Source organism: Macaca mulatta, chromosome 12 (genome assembly GCF_049350105.2).
Source record: "Macaca mulatta isolate MMU2019108-1 chromosome 12, T2T-MMU8v2.0, whole genome shotgun sequence".
Lineage (NCBI taxonomy): Eukaryota > Metazoa > Chordata > Mammalia > Primates > Cercopithecidae > Macaca > Macaca mulatta.
This window is the reverse complement of record NC_133417.1, coordinates 25,923,734-25,942,298: the sequence shown is the minus strand read 5'-3', so window position 1 is coordinate 25,942,298 and position 18,565 is coordinate 25,923,734. Positions and strand designations below refer to the sequence as shown.

The following is an 18,565-nucleotide window of genomic DNA, read 5'->3' as shown; positions in this document are numbered from 1 at the left end:
GCTCAGTTCTGAAATCAGAACAGTTAATCTAAAGCCAGACCACCAAATCCATAGCTAACAGGGCATAAAGTCTTCTAAGTCCAGGGGTATTCGAGAGGTTTTCCAAGTCTCTCCTCATGAACTAGAAAGCAACTGGCTCAAATTTAATCAAATTTTTCTCTCCCTCTCCTAGGAGCATAAGCAGAAGCACCAACCAGACAGAGTAACAATGAAGCTCACTGGCTGTCCAAAAGCCAGGGATGAAAATCAACAAAAATATAAAATTTTCATGATGATATAATAGGAAGCTCTCAAAGGTTGGATTCAGGTAAGGAAATGGGGGAAAGTTTCCTGATACCCTGACAAAGACAGGTTCGAAGGAAAAGTCTTACAGGCAGATATTCTGCTTGGCTTCACCCAAGAAACTTGTGCCAGACCCTGCTAAGTAGGAGCATTGTAAGTAGGCAAAGGCCAACCCAAAAACAGCTGTACAAGAGACTGAGCAGAATCACCCTGAGGGAGTATCATTTGAGATATGACATTTCTCTTAGTCTTGTTTCCAAGCAAAATCAAATTTTAAAAGAAAACTGGCATCTAACTGCACTGAATTAATAAGAAACTCACTTTCTTCCGCTTTCTCTTTTCAAGGTTCTGCTTTTCTGCCAGGGACTTGATTGCTTGAATCCATGCGTCAGCCATTCGCCGGATCCGTAGTCTCATCCACCGGAATTCTTCATGCTTTTTCATCATACTGTAGAGAATATTAAAATCTGTACGAATTTCCGCCTAGCAACAGAAATTTAATAAAATGAATAGAAGATAAAAAGTCAGAAAGCATAATGGTTTTCATGATGTGACATTTGAAAACTTAAAAGGGTTAGTCAATTAAATTGAGAGCTTCAAAAGTAAGTCTTGTCTGCTGCAGCTTTGACTTTAAGGTCCCAGGACTGCAAATTGAAGCAAAGGCTGCTGACTGCTGATCTGCCGGAAGGGACATCATTAAAAAATTAGAAATCGAGAAAAGCAGCACAGGCATTACAAAGCCCTGAGCTATGTTCAAATGCAGTTTTTATAATGAGTATGCTTGATGTACCTTGAAATTCTCAGCACTCAAATTTACTGTGCCATTTGGATCTACCATAGGACAGCAGACTTCTAAGAAAACTGAAGTCAATTCTTAGCAGGCTGTTTGACAACGTGGAAGTTGCCAAAAAGCCTCTTTCTGTCCACGGAGTTAAACAGGGAAATAAATGTTCATCTTCTGGTTTTGTCCCAGTCCAAACAAAAATTCATTGTTCTCTAAGGAATTTAAGAGCCAGGAATACTACTTTTCTGTCATGAGCACGTACAATTTAAAATTCAGACCCGAATAACTTAAAAGCCAGGAAGAATATTTTTCCTAATGTTCTAGAGAATATAGCTGGATACAATCAGTGACTGGAATAACAGAGAAACATAATAACCAGGATTTATTTCACAGAACATCTCAAACATGCTGAATCCACCTTTTCAGCCACCACCATAGCTCATTCTAAACACTCATCTCTTTTCTTTCTTTATTCCCCTTTGAGATAGGGTCTCACACTCCCACCCAGACTAGAATGCAGTGGCATGATCACAGCTCACTGGAGCCTTGAACTTGGGCTCAAGCGATCCTCTTGTCACCTTAGCCTTCCAAGTAGCTGAAACTATAGGCACACGCCACGCTCAGCTAGTTTTTAAATTTTTTGTAGTGATGGGGTCTTGCTGTATTGCCCAGGCTGGTCTCAAATGACTGGCCTCAAGCAATCCTCCTGCCTCAGCCTCCTAAAGTGCTGAAATTACAGGCATGAGCCACTACACCCAGTTTCATTTCCCTTCTTGACTAAACAATATCCTAGGACTCCTGTGGTTTACAGCATGGATCAGCAAACTACAGCCCTTGGGCTAAATCCTCACTGCTTATTTTTGTGCATAAAATTTTACTGGAACTCAGCCACGCCCCTTCATTTACATATTATCCAGGGCTGCTCTCTCTGTTACAATGGCAGAATTGAGGAGCTGCAATGAGACCACATGGCCTGCAAAGATGAAACTATTTACTATCCGGGTATTTTGCAGAAGTTTGCTGATCTATGGTCTAAAGAATAAAGACTTATGCTTTTAATGGGGCAACAAGTACTTTCACAGTCCCCTTCCGACCTTCCCAGTTTCATCTTCAGCCTAGCTCATCCAATCCCCTATGGCCTTGGCCAACTGAACCATGCAGGCTCTACTCCCAGAAACTGCCATGCTCTCATTTTCCCATATGAGAGATACCCTTTTCTCCTTGACCTTATATAAAATCACTCATCATTTTAAATTCAGCTCCAATGTCATCTTCACTATGCAATCTACCCTGAATATTGCAGACTAAAATGAGCTCTTCCTCATTAATTCCCACAGGCCTATATTACAGCATTTGTGACAGAGATGGTCATTATCTGCCATCACCCTTATTAGATCACGTAGGGCCTCCACATCTGGTACCAGGTCTTACTCATATCAGCAGCCCATCATTTAGGAACCCTCAGAGAATTGCTCAGTAAACAAACATATGCTAATGGTTGACTGATTTGGTCACCTAGACTTCCACAGAGATGAATAACGTAAGTTTTTCAGTGTAACACTATTTCAGGTTACAGTTGACATTTCTAGAAGATTCCACATGTATCACTTGGCATCTGACCTAAATGCCCAAGTCTAGAAAGAGTTTTCCAAAATCACTTACCAATGAATTATGATCAGCTTCTTCGTAGGGATTTTTTGCTCTCCAAGGTAAATGAGGACACCAATTTTCAACCTAAAACACATCAGTGACACTAAGTATGCAACTTCATCTATAATGAATTAATATACAAACAAAGCACCGAGAACAGCTCCTGGCAAACAACGAGCACTATATTAATATGTGCTATTTTTATTATTAGCCAAATTCCCATGCTTTTAGCTAGTATTCGAGATACAAGTGCCCTCTCAGATGAAACAATCAGCAGCAAAGGTCAGAAGAAAGAGATTATATTTTACATCTATCCTTCAAAGTACTCTACAGCAATTAATTCCTTAGTCATTTAATCCTCACATCTCTGTACCAGAAGGAAAGGGAGTCTAATGGCAGAAGGTTAAAAGACTGAAACATTGCCACAGGGGAATGAGAATCTAAGGTGTCTCTGTGACCATTTAGCAAATGGACAGGAATGATCTTTATCTGTTGTGGCATATCTGGAAAGGAAATTGAATGGCACTGAAGCCACAGAACTCAATCCTTTATCTGGGTTAGGAATGCTACTGATAGTTTAGGGCTAATTGGTCAAGGTTTCTCTCATTTTCTAGCTATTCACTTCACACTATCTCAAGAAGTAAGGTGATAAAACCTATTTGAGGAGGAGGAAAAAAAAAAAAAAACCTTGATGATCTTGTGAGAGCCATTCTGGAAGATGGACTGTTCTGTCAATGCATAAGGTTTAGAAATTGAGGGGAGGAGGAAAGAGAAAGGAAAAAAGAACTTGATTTTATAGAAATTTCAGCAAAGGTTATCAAAGACTATTAGGCAACTTAATTTCTAGCAAAAAAATGAGAAATGCATTAAAGTTATATTGATGTCTATTCTCTGTCAAAACTAGTCATAATGAAGACAGCATTATCACCTGTTTACTAATAAATAATGAGATTATGAAATATGGCTAACAAACAGGCATTGAAAATAATTTTTCTATGGCCAGGTAGACCTATAAAACTTAATGAGCAGGAGAGTGAGGGAATGTCCTTAAAGTGGTCACTAAGATGGCAGAGACATGTGTGGAACCATGGCCTCATGGGTCAGCAGAAGACAGTTTGCCCTTTCAGTCTCGGTAAGTTTTCCAAGAAACATGTCGGTTTTACTAATCTAGAAGTTACTCATAATCCAAGGTGATCTGTACTATAACCAAAGTAATTGGCCTGATTTGCATAAAGCCATCTGCCACTGCAGATGATCCCAAAGCAATAAGCAGAGAGAAGCAAAGCTCGGGGAGAGGGCGGAAGCTCTGAATAGGAAAAGTGAAATATTCTCTTTTCTTCTTATGGAATAAAATTAGACCTTACCGTATTTGTGAATGATTCAGAGACTCAAAAGGATTCCCCACAAGGAAAGCTGAAATGGTTTTTACTCATAAAAAAGAAAACACCAACTTGCCTTGGAGGCCTACAGTCTAATCACTGGGATCTGACAACAACATGACCATGAAAGGCAATATCTGCAGCTCCACAAATGAGAAAAATGAGGAAAAACAGCAAAGAAAAAGTCTGCAAGTGGATGAAGCCTAAGCTGGTCTCAGCAGCATTATGCACATCTGTACCTTGTATTCTTAGGCCAGATTGAATTATTTAGCTCCAATTAGATTTGTGCAAATGGACTCAATAAACCATATTTATAACATGAAGGCTTCAAATGGATTGTAGACTTGATTGTGAGATATTTAATGTCACCCCATCCCACCCCCATCCCACCCCCATCCCTGCAAAAAAAAAAAAAAAAAAAAAAAAAATTGGATGAGCAAGGAAGGTACAGACTTGAAATAAACCTCACACCAAATAAACAACCAAATTTACCAGCCACCCACTAGGATAAAACGTTTTCCCAGGAATGGCATGATGGGGAAAGATGAAATAAGACTAAAAAAAATCAACTAAGAGGAGAGACATGAGCAAGACCAGATAGTGATAAAGTTCCCTCCCCACTCTGCCACTGCAAGAAGAATCTTTCAAGATTCACTGTGATGAAAATACCAGTCCCAGGTGATTTTTAAAAAAATGACTTCCCTACAGAAGCCTCAAGACTGTAATGCTTCTTTGAAACTGATCATTTATTTTAGTTCTTCTTATTCTAAATCACTTCCTAAGGCTCCAAGGGCACTCCTGAAAATATAAAATATAGAGTCAGTCCAACTTAGCTTTTAGCAAGAAATTTCGCTGTTATAACATGTATACATGCACTTGTAATGGTGGGAAAATCAATTATGAACATCTTAGCACAGAGCGGGGAGGTGGGTTTTTAAGGTTGTTTTTGTATGCTGTGATAGGACAACTGGTTAACAAAATAATTAAATTATACATAAACCAGTTATCCCATGGGGAGAAGGGAAAAACAAAACAAAGCACTTTTTTCTTTGGGAAACCTCGGAGGATTACCAGGATTGGAAAAAAGCCAGCATTGGCAATAACTCCGAGTACTGAAACAAACAGCTCTCAAATGAGCAACATTTTCCTAAATAGGAACACCATTAATAACATTCAGGGAAAATGTTGCTGAAGGTTAATAACAACCTCTTAATCCCTAACTTTGCTTTCTTTTGATCTGTCCAGAGTCCTTTAACAAGCTGAACCCACCAGTACAGGATGCTACCAATAAAGCTGGACCCCAAGGTGAGCCCCACCTTCTATGGCTCTATTTCAAGTCACTCTCAATAGCTCTTCTACTCTTGGCTCTCAGAGCCCTAGCGTCCTACAGCTGTCTTTGACCACCTTCCTTCACACTGTCTCAACTGTGGCTCCTGGTACTCTCTTACTGGGACACAATTTATATTTCCCCTCAGTATGGAGACACACTGGGTGCCCCGCCTTCCCGCTACCACCCTCTGCCGTCAACCCCATCTCTGCCCAGTTTTTATGGCCTGGGAAAGACCTGCCTCAAGCCCTCTGACAGGGAAGGGACTGGACAGTCTTAAAAGTAGCCTACAATTCACCACTACAAGTCTAAGAAATTAAAATCGTCTGAGCTCATGGCAACACGCACACAACAATCGATCCAGGAGAAGCATTCCTCCAGTAACCTTCAATTGGAAAGCAAATTCTTTGACATGAACTAATCTTTTTAGCTCACTAGCCTCAGGCCACAAAATGAAGATGCAACAAAAACAAAGACCAGCCAGGCTAAAACTTTAGAACATCAATGCACATTCCATGGAAAGGACCCTATAAAATCACTTTTCTTGAACAAGGAGATACAAAAGATAACAATTTGTTTTTTTGACATTCCTCCTCACAGTGATTTAAACTTCCTTGAACAAAAAGGGTTTTGCAGCTTAAACATGAACACTGCGAATCAAAGCATTCTCTGAGTCCCTAGAAGTCTAATCTGGTAAGACTTATTTCCAAGGTCTGTAGGATAGACAATTCATTATATTAAAGGGAAAAAACTTGTTGGCAGATACATAGACAACTCAAGTTGGAGTTTAAAGAGGGAAAGAAAAAGTAACAAAGTTACTGGGAAAACTAATAGATTCAATGTATACATGCATGTTGCTAGATATAATATGGCAAAACTTCTAGTAGTAATGTTCTGTTCTTTTGAAAGAATGATTAGTCTTTGTTGTGGCTTTTTCTTTCACGATTAATGTGAAGTATTCTGTTCTAATGGGTCACCAACACACAGGATTTCATGCTGTATTTTTCAGATGATTTAAGTACAATCAAAACTAAATGAGAAAAATACATACGGAAAGTCTGAGATCGTCTCTGGATGATGGTGTTCTGGGTGCTTTTCATTTTCTTTTTGCTAATCTACATATTATACATTTCACAATGAACATTAAGAGAATAATTTTTAAAGGAGTTATATAAGCATGCCATCACATATGAAGACTTACAATATGTTGGGCTCCATAACACACACACACTACACGATTTAATTCCCCATAGGGCCTTATAACATGGGTACTATCAACATGTTACCTGGGATGAAGTCAAGGCTTAATGTGAATTTGCCGCTATAACTTCTCTAGTGAGTGGCAGGGCTGAGTGACAACTGAAATTTGTTGTCTCCCTAACCAGGATACATTAGAGTTACCTTTAGGCCAAGCTTAGTGAGGGATAAGGGACCTATTTCAGCGGGGAAAGATGACTGAATCTGGGATCAGTCAAAATGGACTCTATGCCCAACTATGCAAATAACTAGGCATTTAATTTTAAACCATTTGGCTTTCAAGTTTTCTCATCTACTTTAGAGTTGGATCAGGTAACCCTCTTAATTTTATTATCCTGTAAGATCTGAAAGACAGAATTTATGTCATCCTGTTAGGCTAGTTGGTCACATATCAAATGAATACAGTTGACTATATATCTATTCATTTGACACACTGATTACACTTATATATACTCACATTCATAAACATACACACATTTGTTACACTGATGACATCAAATGAAGTTACTCATTAAGGGATAAGCTAAAAAAAAGTAAGCCCCCTGCACTTCTCTCTACCACATGCCAACTCCCGCCTCCTCTACTTTCTAAAGTTTTAATGATAAAATGCAGATAGTAAAGGATGTCTACTCATGTAAGTGGTAAGTGGTTCAGCTTTCTAAGACTGGTCCTCTGCACCAACACCTGAGTTGATTAATATTTTGGTCCTTATCTGAAGAGTTGTGTAGGGGGAGTGGGCTGGGAGAGACCAAGAATAAAAGTTGTGATGTACTAGGAGCCAAGCATGAGAATAAGCCCTTTACACACATCATCTCATTTGGTCTTTTCAAATAACCTCCTGAGAAAGGCTAATTATCATGCCAGATGAAGAGGCTGAAGCACAGACTAGATACAGCTAAAGACGGAAATGCCACCTGTCTTGTCCCAGAGCTGGTAAGCTCAATCAGTATTTGAAGCACATTGGCTAAACTTCTGGTTCCTACAGTCCCATAAGCACAGTCCCGTCTTCAATACTGGAGTATCACTGCCTAGGTCTTCTAAAAGAAATCCTTTAAAATGATTATACTCTTAGTGCATGGCAGTACTGTACGGTTAACGAATGTAGCAACAATTCTGCTTCCAACTCTTGCTCCTACCATTTGTTCTATGAAGAGCGAGCAAACGAAACACCAAAATTGGATCACATTCTACACATACTCAAATGCTGCAACAGCTTCTCCTTGCTCTCAGAATAAAATCCAGAATTTATATCAAGATCTTACAGAATCTGACTTCAACTCTTACAGCGTTTGCCTCATTCATCCTGCCCTACATAAGCCAACCTCCTTGCAACTCCCAAGAACATACAAGCTCGTTCCTATCTCAGTGGGGTTTCCAGATTTAGGGAAAAGAAAAAGGGTACTCAATTAAATTTTAACCGTAGATAAACAACAGTTTTTGTTTTAGTGTAAGTATATCCCACACAGCGTTTGTCACATACTTACACTTGAAAAAATTCATTGTTTAGCTGAAATTCAAACTTCATTGGCTGTAATGTATTTTATCTGGTAACCCTATAGCTCAGGGCATCTGCCTTTGCTCTTCTTTCTACTTGAAACCCTCTTCCTTCTAAAGTGTTCTATGCCTCACTCCCTTACTTCCTTCCATACTATGCTCAAACTTCTCCTTAGAGAAGCCTTCCCTGACCCACTGACCTGGCTACTCTCATCCTCTCTAGTTTATTTTTCCTCAGAGTATTCATCCCTTGTGTCAGTCCTTTTATGTACTGATTTTATTGTTTGCTGCCCCATCTGCAAGTAAGCTCCTTGAGGACAGAAACCTCATCTGTCTGGTTCGTCACTCCATCCCCAGCCCTGAAAACAGTACCTGGCATACAGGCAATGTTCAATTAATATTTGTTAAGTACTGAATGAATAAATGAAAAAGCATGACTTGGGCACTAAAGAGACTCATGATAATGATACTCTTTTCCACTTATGTGGTGCTTCACTGTTTTCATTTCATTGGAACCTTTCAACCATACACTGAGGGAGGCAAAGCAGGCTTTATCTTGACCTCAGTGAAGAGAAACCAGACTGAAAACTCAAGGGAAAGCTCAAAGCCACGTAGGGAAGTGGTGGGATCCAGACAGGGAATCAGGTCTTATGTGTTTCCTATAACACTGTACTGCTGCCCCCTGCCAAGACAGGCAGCAATATTATTAACACAAAGTACAGAACTGACTACCTGCAAGAGACAGAGTACAGGGCCAGAGTGATCCATGAGAGTTCTGCTCAGCATATCAGGGGTTGGGGGCTGGTGTGCAGAACTTAAAGGGATGCTGTAGTAAGTGTTCAATGTGCCACAAAACCAGTAGGGTTCTAACAAGAGGATGAGACACTCAATAATCCATCCCAAATTGCTGTAAGAGAAGAAAAGCCAATTTTCCCTTACACAGGAGAAGCAGCAAATTCCTCTGTAGCCAACCAGAGATAATGCATAGAGATACTTTCTATAGCAACTCTCACTAGGCACAGCTCCCACTGGATGCTGGCAAAACTGGTCCCAACTGGTCTGTATCCACATGAGGACATTTTGACAATTAGTCACTCAATTTTAAGAGGTAGTCACATTTTAGACACCAATGATATAGCTCCTTTTTTGTGTTTAATGTGCAATTATGCTAAGTGACAATGAGAATAACAAATGGGCATGAAAGCTGTGCCTTCTAATACAATTGGTTCATTCCATTCTAACAGTCTAATCTGATCCCTTGTATGCTCTCATAATATTAGAGAGCATTATAGTAGTCCCCTCCTATCCACGGTTTCACTTTCTGATATTTCAGCTACCCGCAGTCAACCGCAGTCTGAAAATATTAAATAAAAAATTCCAGACATAAACAATTCAGAAGCTTTAAATTGCTCACTGCTCTTAGTAGCATGATGAATGCTTGCAATTCCTGCTCCATCATGCCCAGGGCTAGAGTAGCTCCCTTGTCCAGGGGATCCATGCTATAGACACAACTCACTCACATTTGTCACTTAGTAGCCTTTATGTTACCAGATCAACTGTCTCAGTATCTCAGTGCCTGTGTTCAGTAAGCCCTTATTTTGCTTAATAGCAGCCCCAAAGCCCAAGAGTAATGATGCTGCCCCAGTTCAGATAAGCCAAAGAGAAGCCATAACATTGTGAGGGAAAAAGCGTAGTACATACAGGGTTTGGTACTACCCTCAGTTTCAGGTACCACTGGGTCTTAAAATATATTCCCCATGGATAAGAGAGGACTACTGTATATTAAACGTGTTAATCAGTGCTCAAAACGCCCCTGCTTCGTGTCTCAGCTCGAACGTCTTAGCGTATTTAATGCTACAAAGTTTACGACATTTTTTTAAGACTGGAAGGGTTAAAGCTAGAAGTTACTCACTCAAAACAAAAAACTATTGCCGATTTAAAAAAAATGCTTCAGATAGAATCACTCGTTCAATAAATACATGTGCCAGACATCACTGTACGTGAGAAGAAAACAGACAAAACTCTCTGTGGAGATGACTTTCCTTGTACTTGTTGTTAACGTTAGGTGTTAATGGTCACTCCAGGGCAACTGCACTTCTCTTCCCACTGCCTGTTAAACATCTGTCAGATATCTGCACTTCTTACTCCCTGTCTTCAAATATGGTAAAACATCATTTTCTCAACTTCTCAGTAGGTCCTATCCTGAAAAACTCTATCCAAAACTGACACCATCACTTATCATAAGTACTTCTTGCTCTCTCTTTAGTATTTCTCCCCAGGCATGTACTACAGTCTAGGAGATGATACATCTTACTTTTTTGATGTTGCTAGCTATCTCTCCTTACATAACACAACCATAATGAGGAGGGTTTATTCACTGTTAAATCTCCAGCAGCCAGAAAAAAATCAATAGCAATTAATGCTCCTGGCACTCAGGTTGTGACCCCTAGGCATTATTTCTAAGAGAAACTGGGGTGGTATGCAGGCCGGGGGAGCAAGGTGGTTCTTAGAGATGCTGGTTTCAGGCCTAGGGTGGGAACTGTATGATATGAATCTGGAAGATCTTGGCATACCATAGAACAAGAAAACTATTACAAACTACCATGGTCATGTTAAAAGGTCTGAGAAAGCAGTATGAATAGGTCCTCACTGGCCAAAGCAGGGCAACTTGACAATCAGTAAGAAAATAACTGCAACGGACTGTTCACATGTTTTAATCCATTACTTCATAATGATAATAAAAAACAAAAAGCAAGCAGAAAGAAAACAAGCTGGAAGATGCCAAGAAATGAACTGGGAAATAAACGGTTTCTTCTATGAACTTCCTCTTAGGGTGACCACATACCTGATGAAGAGTCACATCTCTGCACAGAAGTACTCCTGATATATTAAGAAGGTACTGTTAATGAATTAATGAACCTGGGCACTGATCAATGATGCTAACATCAAAAAAAAAAAAAAGAGAGAGAGAGAGAAAGAGAAATCAGGCATTATGTGCCTCCCAACTCAAGTATATAATACCATTATCCATGAAATAACTTGCACAAACAATATTAGATATTATTCTGATCAAACTTCAGATCTAGCTATCACTTTACTGGAAATAGAAGGGGGCAAAGAGCCAGGTTATGCAACAACATAGGCTGTAACCAAAATTCAGAGTAAGAGAAACTCTAAGGCAATGAAGCAGTTTCTCTAACAAAAAACTAGAAGGAAGAAAAATAAGAGACAGAAGAGAACCTAAAATGAAGAGAGATTTAGGAGACATCAACAATTGCAATTTAGGGTCCTTACTGGAAACCCAGTTCAAATAAATACACTTTAATTTATACAATGGCCTGAAAATATGAATACTAATCTGATGTGAAGGAATTATGTTAATTTTCTGGTGTGAAATAGTATTAGCAGTTATAATGAGAATAGTTGTACAATGTTTTAAAAGAGTCTCTTTTAGAGATACAAATTGAAACAGATATGATGCTTGAGATTTGTCCTAAAATAATGAAGGAGAGGAGGTTATAAATGAAATGAGATTGGCTATGAATTAACAATTGTTGAATATGGATCATGGGCACACAGGAGTTTGTTATACTCTTTTGAAGTACATGCTTGAAATTTTGCACATTAAAAATGTTTTTAAGTATTTTTAAATACTTTTAAAAGTAATTTTTAAAGTATTTTAGGGTCATATAAGAGAAATTATATGAGACAATATTTAAATGTGTATAAAAAACAAATTGGAGATGACAGCACTGAAGCCCCATCCTGCCACATGTATTCCAAGAAGCAGTCAAAGAAGTGTTGGTTTGGGTTTTGGCAAGTCTTACCCTTTGCCCTTCTGATTTTTGTAGAGTGGAGGCCAGAACAAGAAGTCTAAATATAACCGTTGTGGTATATAACATTCATAAACAGGAAGTGTTGCTAAGAACTTTAGTGGGTAAGGGGCTAAAGGGAGAAACAGAGATCAGTTAGGCTGACTAACAAATACTGTTCTTGAAACTCAGGATTTTTTTTTTTTTTTAAATTCTTTTACTAAGGATGTCTCAGAACTCGGGTAGTAAGAGCAACAAATATATATAGATGAAAAAGATACCAATAAAGGCTGAACAGAGAAGGTGAAAAGAATATGATCGTAAATCTCTGCCACCTCCTTTACTGCCCAGAAATATTGTCTTGAGGAAAGAGAATTTCCCATTTCAAAGGGCTGAACATTTAAAGGGTATGTGTTGGTATTCTTGGGCAACAATCCGGTGATATTTTTAAAAGTACTCCCTGGCCCACCCCAAAATGTTAGTTGTTTTTTCATTCAGGTTTTCTCCTGCAACCTAAACAGTCCATTCTTTATCACTGCCCACTTTGACAAAGTAGTCTGTGCAACACCATTTCCAAGTTATCTTTAGCAGCCAACACAGCTCATAAATCCAAATCATTGTACTGGTTATTAGGATTTCATTTCATGCTCGCATTCACAGACATTTAAGCTTTCAACCTTTCCTGTTGGGCATTAATCTTAGCATTAATCAAGGGATTAAGCACGCTGAATTTAAACTCAAGGTTAATTACATGCTCAGCCAATATTAGTTTTACATACTGCCAAGGGAGAACAGAAAGAAGCAAAGACTTTTACGTCTGTTGTTTATGAAGTATAAGAACTAGACTGACAAGTAAGGCATGAAACTGCTTCTTTTGCTCCTTTGTGAAAGAGTCATAGACACACTCTCCTGCATCCAGTCCAAATTGGCATTTGAAGCAATAGCTTGCACACATCCTAAGATCTAGCAATCAATCACTGGGCAATTTGATTATTTCAGAGCAACTCTACTTGCAATGGCAACAGAAGTGCATACAAGAAAATCACAAACAAATTAGGAACTTTGGAAAGGTATGACACCTCCTAGGTTCTGTAACAACTGTTTAAAAAGAAAAAAATGTGTCAGTGTCAAATATATCAGTATCATCTATCAACATAATATCAACAGAGATGAAGAAATTCATTCTAAATTTTGTAAAAGCTGATAGCAGTAAAAGGCTCTGCAGATGGTTAAGTTAATATGCCTGAAACAATGACATTCAGAGTAATTACTTTTAGGGCTTTGTCTCTATAATGGGAGTAGTTACATGGCTCACAAAAACAGATACAGAAAATGAACTGCCTGATGTTCCGGAAATACAAGGCTGCCTAATGAATCATTTGCTTATTCCTACCACTTGGAAGGGCTGACACCTGGTTTTCATGAGTTATGGCAGCAGGAGAGTTTGTGTTTTTTTTGGAGGTGTAGGGTATCGAAATTATGAGTATTAGAAAACTAGCAATGATGGAGTATTAGAAAACTAGCAGTGAAGATCTATTCATTGAAGTTAGCTAAATTAGAGCCATTTTTCCATCACAAGTGGATTTAACCATACAACTGAATGCGAAGTCAATGGCTACAAGTCAGCTATCCAAGTTCAGTTTTCCTTCATCACAAAGGAGACAGCAGGAATGAAAAGTGCAGGACTTTGGGGCTAAGAGACTTGACCTCTCTGAGCTATCTATGACTTGGCTCTCCATTACTCTTCAGAGTTGGCGAGAGGTTTAAATAAGATCGTGTATAGCTGACCCACAGTATCTGTTGGGGACTGGTTTCAAGACCCCCGTGGATATTAAAATCCTCAGATACTGAAGTCACTTAAATAAAATGGGGTTCTGTATTTGAGGTGTCTGGTACAGGGGAGAATCAATATTTCATTCTTCTCTTGTCTGCCCCCAAAGTCCCACCTCTAAAGAAGGGCAACCACTCGGCTTTTATCTCTACCATCTCTAGTACAGTGTCAGAGATATAATAACAAGCAGCTGTGGGGGTATTTTAAGGAAAAATATTGATGGCTTTGCTTCCTGGGATTTAACCAAAAAATATCCATAGACTACAAGTTGGTGAGGGTGAAAGTACTAACAAGTTTCTAATCCCATAACTCAGCGGAAGCTGGTGCACTGAGACAACCGTAAGAAAGAAAAATGAAGGAAGAGTACCATCTCTTAAGATGGGTCTGAATCTAAATGCTCCAATTCATCTAGTGACTGACTATACAAGAGACATTTTACTTCATGTCCTTTTGGCATCTGTCAAAGCTCTGATGTTAAACATAGTTCAAAACAAGAATTGGCGCTTTCAATAAGGATTAGGAATAGAATAAAAGTCACTGGTGCATGTGTTAATCATGTTAACAACTCAAATGACGATGTCTCTCTCAATCATCTCCCCAGTTGCAAGAGAAACCTAGCAGATGATACAGGAAATAAAAACGCAGGCTTCAGAGTTTACCTAAATAACAGAATAAGGAAAGCTGCAAGACAGCAAGAGAGAAGAAACCCACACAAGTGAACCAACAGCTCCTACAAAGCCACAGATAATGTCCAAGATTTAAAAAATACTAAGAAGGAATTAACTGGTGTTACAAAACATCTCTACTAATCTCACATTAACAATGATAGGGTGCACTGACTCCATACGTGCAGCTAATTCCAGTGCAAACACAAGTATCATACCCAGAAATGACAAATCAAGGGAAAATACTCTCACCACAAATAAATATGTATGTAAAGTAATGCACATGTTAATTAGCTTGATTTAGCCATTCCACAATGCAGACCCATACCAAAACATCAAGTTGTATACCACGAATACATACAAATGTTGTCAATTTAAAAACAGGCATTAAGGTAAACAGCTGAATTTCTATATTACCAGAAGTCAAAGGATCTAAAATTGTATTACATTGGTAAATGAGAACTGAAATTGATTGTAATTCGAAAACGGAACAATGTTCCCACATATCATGTCCAAGGCTAAGTGACACCCCACAACTATTCTCAAAAGATCACAGCATTTAAAACCATAGAAGTGTCAGTTATGCTATTGAGTGTCTTTTATCTGCCAGGTTGTACTCCAAGTACATTCCTATTATTTTATAAAGGAAGAATCCTAGGCACAAAAGGTTAAGTGACCTCATAGAGCTTAGAAAGCAGCAGAAACAGAAGCTGAAGTCAGGTGTAAGACTCTAAGGTAGTATTCCTATTGAAGGGACCATATTGGTGAAATTCTCCTTTAACTCTCATAGGGTACTTATTACAATGCTATGATAACATAGAAAAGCCCAGAGGTTCAGGGTTACACTCAGATTAAAACTTTTAAGATGAGTTCCCTAGTTATCTCCACTCCTTCTCCTGGTTCAGTTACCTGCATCCTTTCTTCCTGTTACTTTTACAATGATTAACACATAACATGGTGTCAAGAAAATGTGTTTTCATTAACTGTTGACAAAGAATTCAATAACTGCTCACTGAATAGAATTCAGCCAAGTAACAAAAAGACCACCTGATCATCTGCGTAAGAAGAGAGTGGAATGGGCTAATGAAGCATATTTCACACCTCAGGAAGAGAAAACATAGTTGCTGGTTCCAAAATGAAATACTCAGCCTCAGATAGCAAGTGTATGTGATCCATCATGTCTCTTCATCCCATATTCCTCCCTACTTCCCTTCCCCAGAACCTCACTTTTCTCTCAGCTTAGCCATATACTTCATTGGGGACAGGGGTGAGGTGTGACAAAGGGAGGGGAAGAAGTCACAAATAACTGCAGTCTTTTCCATTTGGATCACTCTCTACGCCTTCCCAGGAGATGGAAGTATGGGCATGAAAATCCTCTGCCTCAGCAGCACACCCCAACATGCAAAGGCTTAGGAAAGCATGAAATCAGCCCAGCTTGTCAATCATGGAGCCCGGTCAGACTCTGGCTAAATTCTATCATGTAGAAAGGGGAATAAAACTTTTGAAAAGTAAACTAAATGAGGAACCTTTTCCTCAGGGCAAGAGAGGTACTTCTAATTGACTTTTCAACTAGAGTGAAGGTCAACACGTGGCCCCAGGCTTCACTCCTCTGGAGAAGGAAATGAGAAGGCAGACCACAGGCCACCCAGGCCCGAAGCCAGAAACTCAGATAAATGCTACCAAGTCAGTTTGCCAGCAGCCTGCTAATGAGGAGCCCTCATACACACAACTCTCAGAGCTGTTCATTTCCAAGAGGTATTTTAACTAGAATTAGTTCTGGGGTTTTCATGATGGCAATGGAACAACCTTGTCCCTCTTCCCCTAAAAAATCATGGAGCCTGGTTGGACCCCCCAAGTCACACACTTTTTGTGTGACTTCAATGTACCCAGGCAAAAGAAGTAATAGTCAGAGAGGGGCAAACCCACAGAATCAGGGCCACATGTCCTATTAGCAATACTGTTTGGCCTCTATCCCCATCACCCTATGGCAAAGAAAAGAGAGGCATCGGAACCCCACAAGGAAAACCATGGCAAGAATATTTTATTTAGCCTCAGAAATGAAGGTATTCTCCTTCCTGCATGGTATCACCAGCTGTTATTATTGGTCAAATAACAACAGCAACAGCAAACAAAAACGGGGGACAGAATTAAAAAAAGGGCAGCAGAGGGTCTGTGGAGGCATGACCTCAGAATTGGCTAGAACCACAAGATCCCAAAGACCCCTTCCTCCCCCAGTCCATAAAGGGGAAGCCAGCCGGTTTTGATTCCCTAGATTCTAGGTGAAACGGATATCCTTAAAGCCTGTACAAGATTCAAGTGACCCATAAAGTTCTCTGCAACCGTTAAAAAAAAAAAAATACAAAAGCTGCTATTTAAATTCAAGGGTACAAATGAAAATGAGGCTCAGATTTAGAGGAAAAAAGGTAAAAGTAACTAACTTTTAGTTACTTCCCTCCCAAACTTGTCTTACGCATCTCTTCCCTCTGGCTGTTTCTGACTTGATTTTGTTATAATAAACCAGTAAATGCTTCCTGGGCTGTAAAAGGAGGAGGAGGACATAGACTCTGCTGTTCAGATCCACACACTAATCCCTACTATGAGCAGTGACTCAAACGCTGAATCTGAATAGGGTGGCCCTGGTGACTGAGATGGCAACCTCTCTAAAGGTCTGGAGCCCACTCTTGGCCCTGCTTTGATCCTATGCAGGTTGCTTGTACACAAGAAAAACATCTACTGGAGGCAATTCATAAAACATCACTACCCATGTCCAAGAGTACAGATGTGATGTCCTCATGAGAGAAAAAGAAGTGTTTTAAAAGATAAGAGCTCTCACATGTTCATCTAAATCTCAAGGTACCAAACTGAGCATACATGTGCTAATGACAACTGGAATGACTGCTATAGACATGCATATGTATGGGCCCAGAATGCCCCCAATGTACTCAAGTGTCACTGGGAGAATTCCAAAAATAGCTACACAGAGAGCAGGAGCTTCAGCTACATTGAATTCCACGGCAGCATGGATGAGTATGTTGATGGCATAGAGGACCTGAAGATAAAGTCTATCAGCAGGTAGGTCTACCCACATTCCCAGGTTTTGGAAGAGTATTCCATACTTCCCAAGCGGTAGCCCCTGCCTATGTCCATTTCCCGCCACTCCCACTGTGCAACTGATACCATAACTTTCCCTATGTTGTTTCTCTGCCTTTAATACACTTTTGTCTTTCATTTACCTAACTTACTTCTCACATGTATTTTCAAGATTCAGCTCATATGGCATCTATTCTTGACAAACCCAGGAGATTTCCCAATATTGACTCCTTTATACCTACCCAAGCTGAATGATCCTTTCTCTAAATAATTGTATTATTCAAAAAACAAAACCAGAAAATAACAAGTGCTGGTGAAAATATGAAGATATTAAAATCCTTGCGCACTGCTGGTATAAAATGGGGCAGCTGCTGTACAAAACAGTATGGCAGTTCCCCCCAAAATTAAAAATACAATTACCATATGATCCAGCAATTTAACTTCTGGGTATATTTCCAAAATAACTGAAAGCAGGGTCTTAACGGGGAGTTAGATTTCAATGAGTCTAGAAGTTCAGTTTTGCAAGATAAAAGGAATTCTAGAGATGGACAGTGGTGATGGTTGCAACAATAATGTGAATATATTTCATGCCACTGAACTATACATTTGAAAGTGGTTAAGATGGCAAATGTCATGTTATGTCTATTTTACTACAATTAAAAAAAAAACTAGGAAAAAAGGAAATAGCTAACTAACTCCACTTAAATCATCCTTCCTGAGGAGTAGGGAAAGTAATGAAGGGCGGAATCATAGGTCCTCCATATAAAAATACCACACGTTTTTAAGCTTTTCAAATTTCAGACTCAGCTACAGAACAGTCCAACAAGTCACATCTGCCCCCAGGAGCCACAGAAAGCTACTCACCTCACTGAGGTAAATAAAAAAAGAGCAGGTGGACCCATCCACTCCATAGTCTGCGTAGCAGGGATCTGAACGCCACATGTCTTTCATCCACTGAAACAAGAAGAACATCTCTGAGCAGCCCATTCACAGG

General features: G+C 39.4%; 1 protein-coding gene and 1 pseudogene across 6 annotated transcripts in view; one reads left to right on the top strand and one right to left on the bottom strand.

Annotated features, from left to right (window-relative positions):
* Positions 1–18,565, bottom strand: part of MGAT5 (alpha-1,6-mannosylglycoprotein 6-beta-N-acetylglucosaminyltransferase) — a 336,921-nt gene that overhangs the window by 122,624 nt on the left and 195,732 nt on the right. For all 5 annotated transcript variants that reach the window (XR_013401979.1, XM_015109959.3, XM_015109960.3 and 2 more), the window contains exons 5-7: positions 18,436–18,525; positions 2,729–2,800; positions 604–765 (exon numbers count right to left, since the gene is read on the bottom strand). Coding sequence is in view for 4 of the 5 variants with exons in the window: in XM_015109959.3 (XP_014965445.1) it covers positions 604–765; positions 2,729–2,800; positions 18,436–18,525 (324 nt within the window). In the remaining variant the exon portion in view is untranslated. The remainder of the gene's footprint in view (positions 1–603; positions 766–2,728; positions 2,801–18,435; positions 18,526–18,565) is intronic.
* LOC100424492 (epididymal secretory protein E3-beta-like) lies at positions 2,791–17,557 on the top strand (annotated as a pseudogene). The gene has a single exon (XR_013402307.1). The product of XR_013402307.1 is annotated as an epididymal secretory protein E3-beta-like (transcript).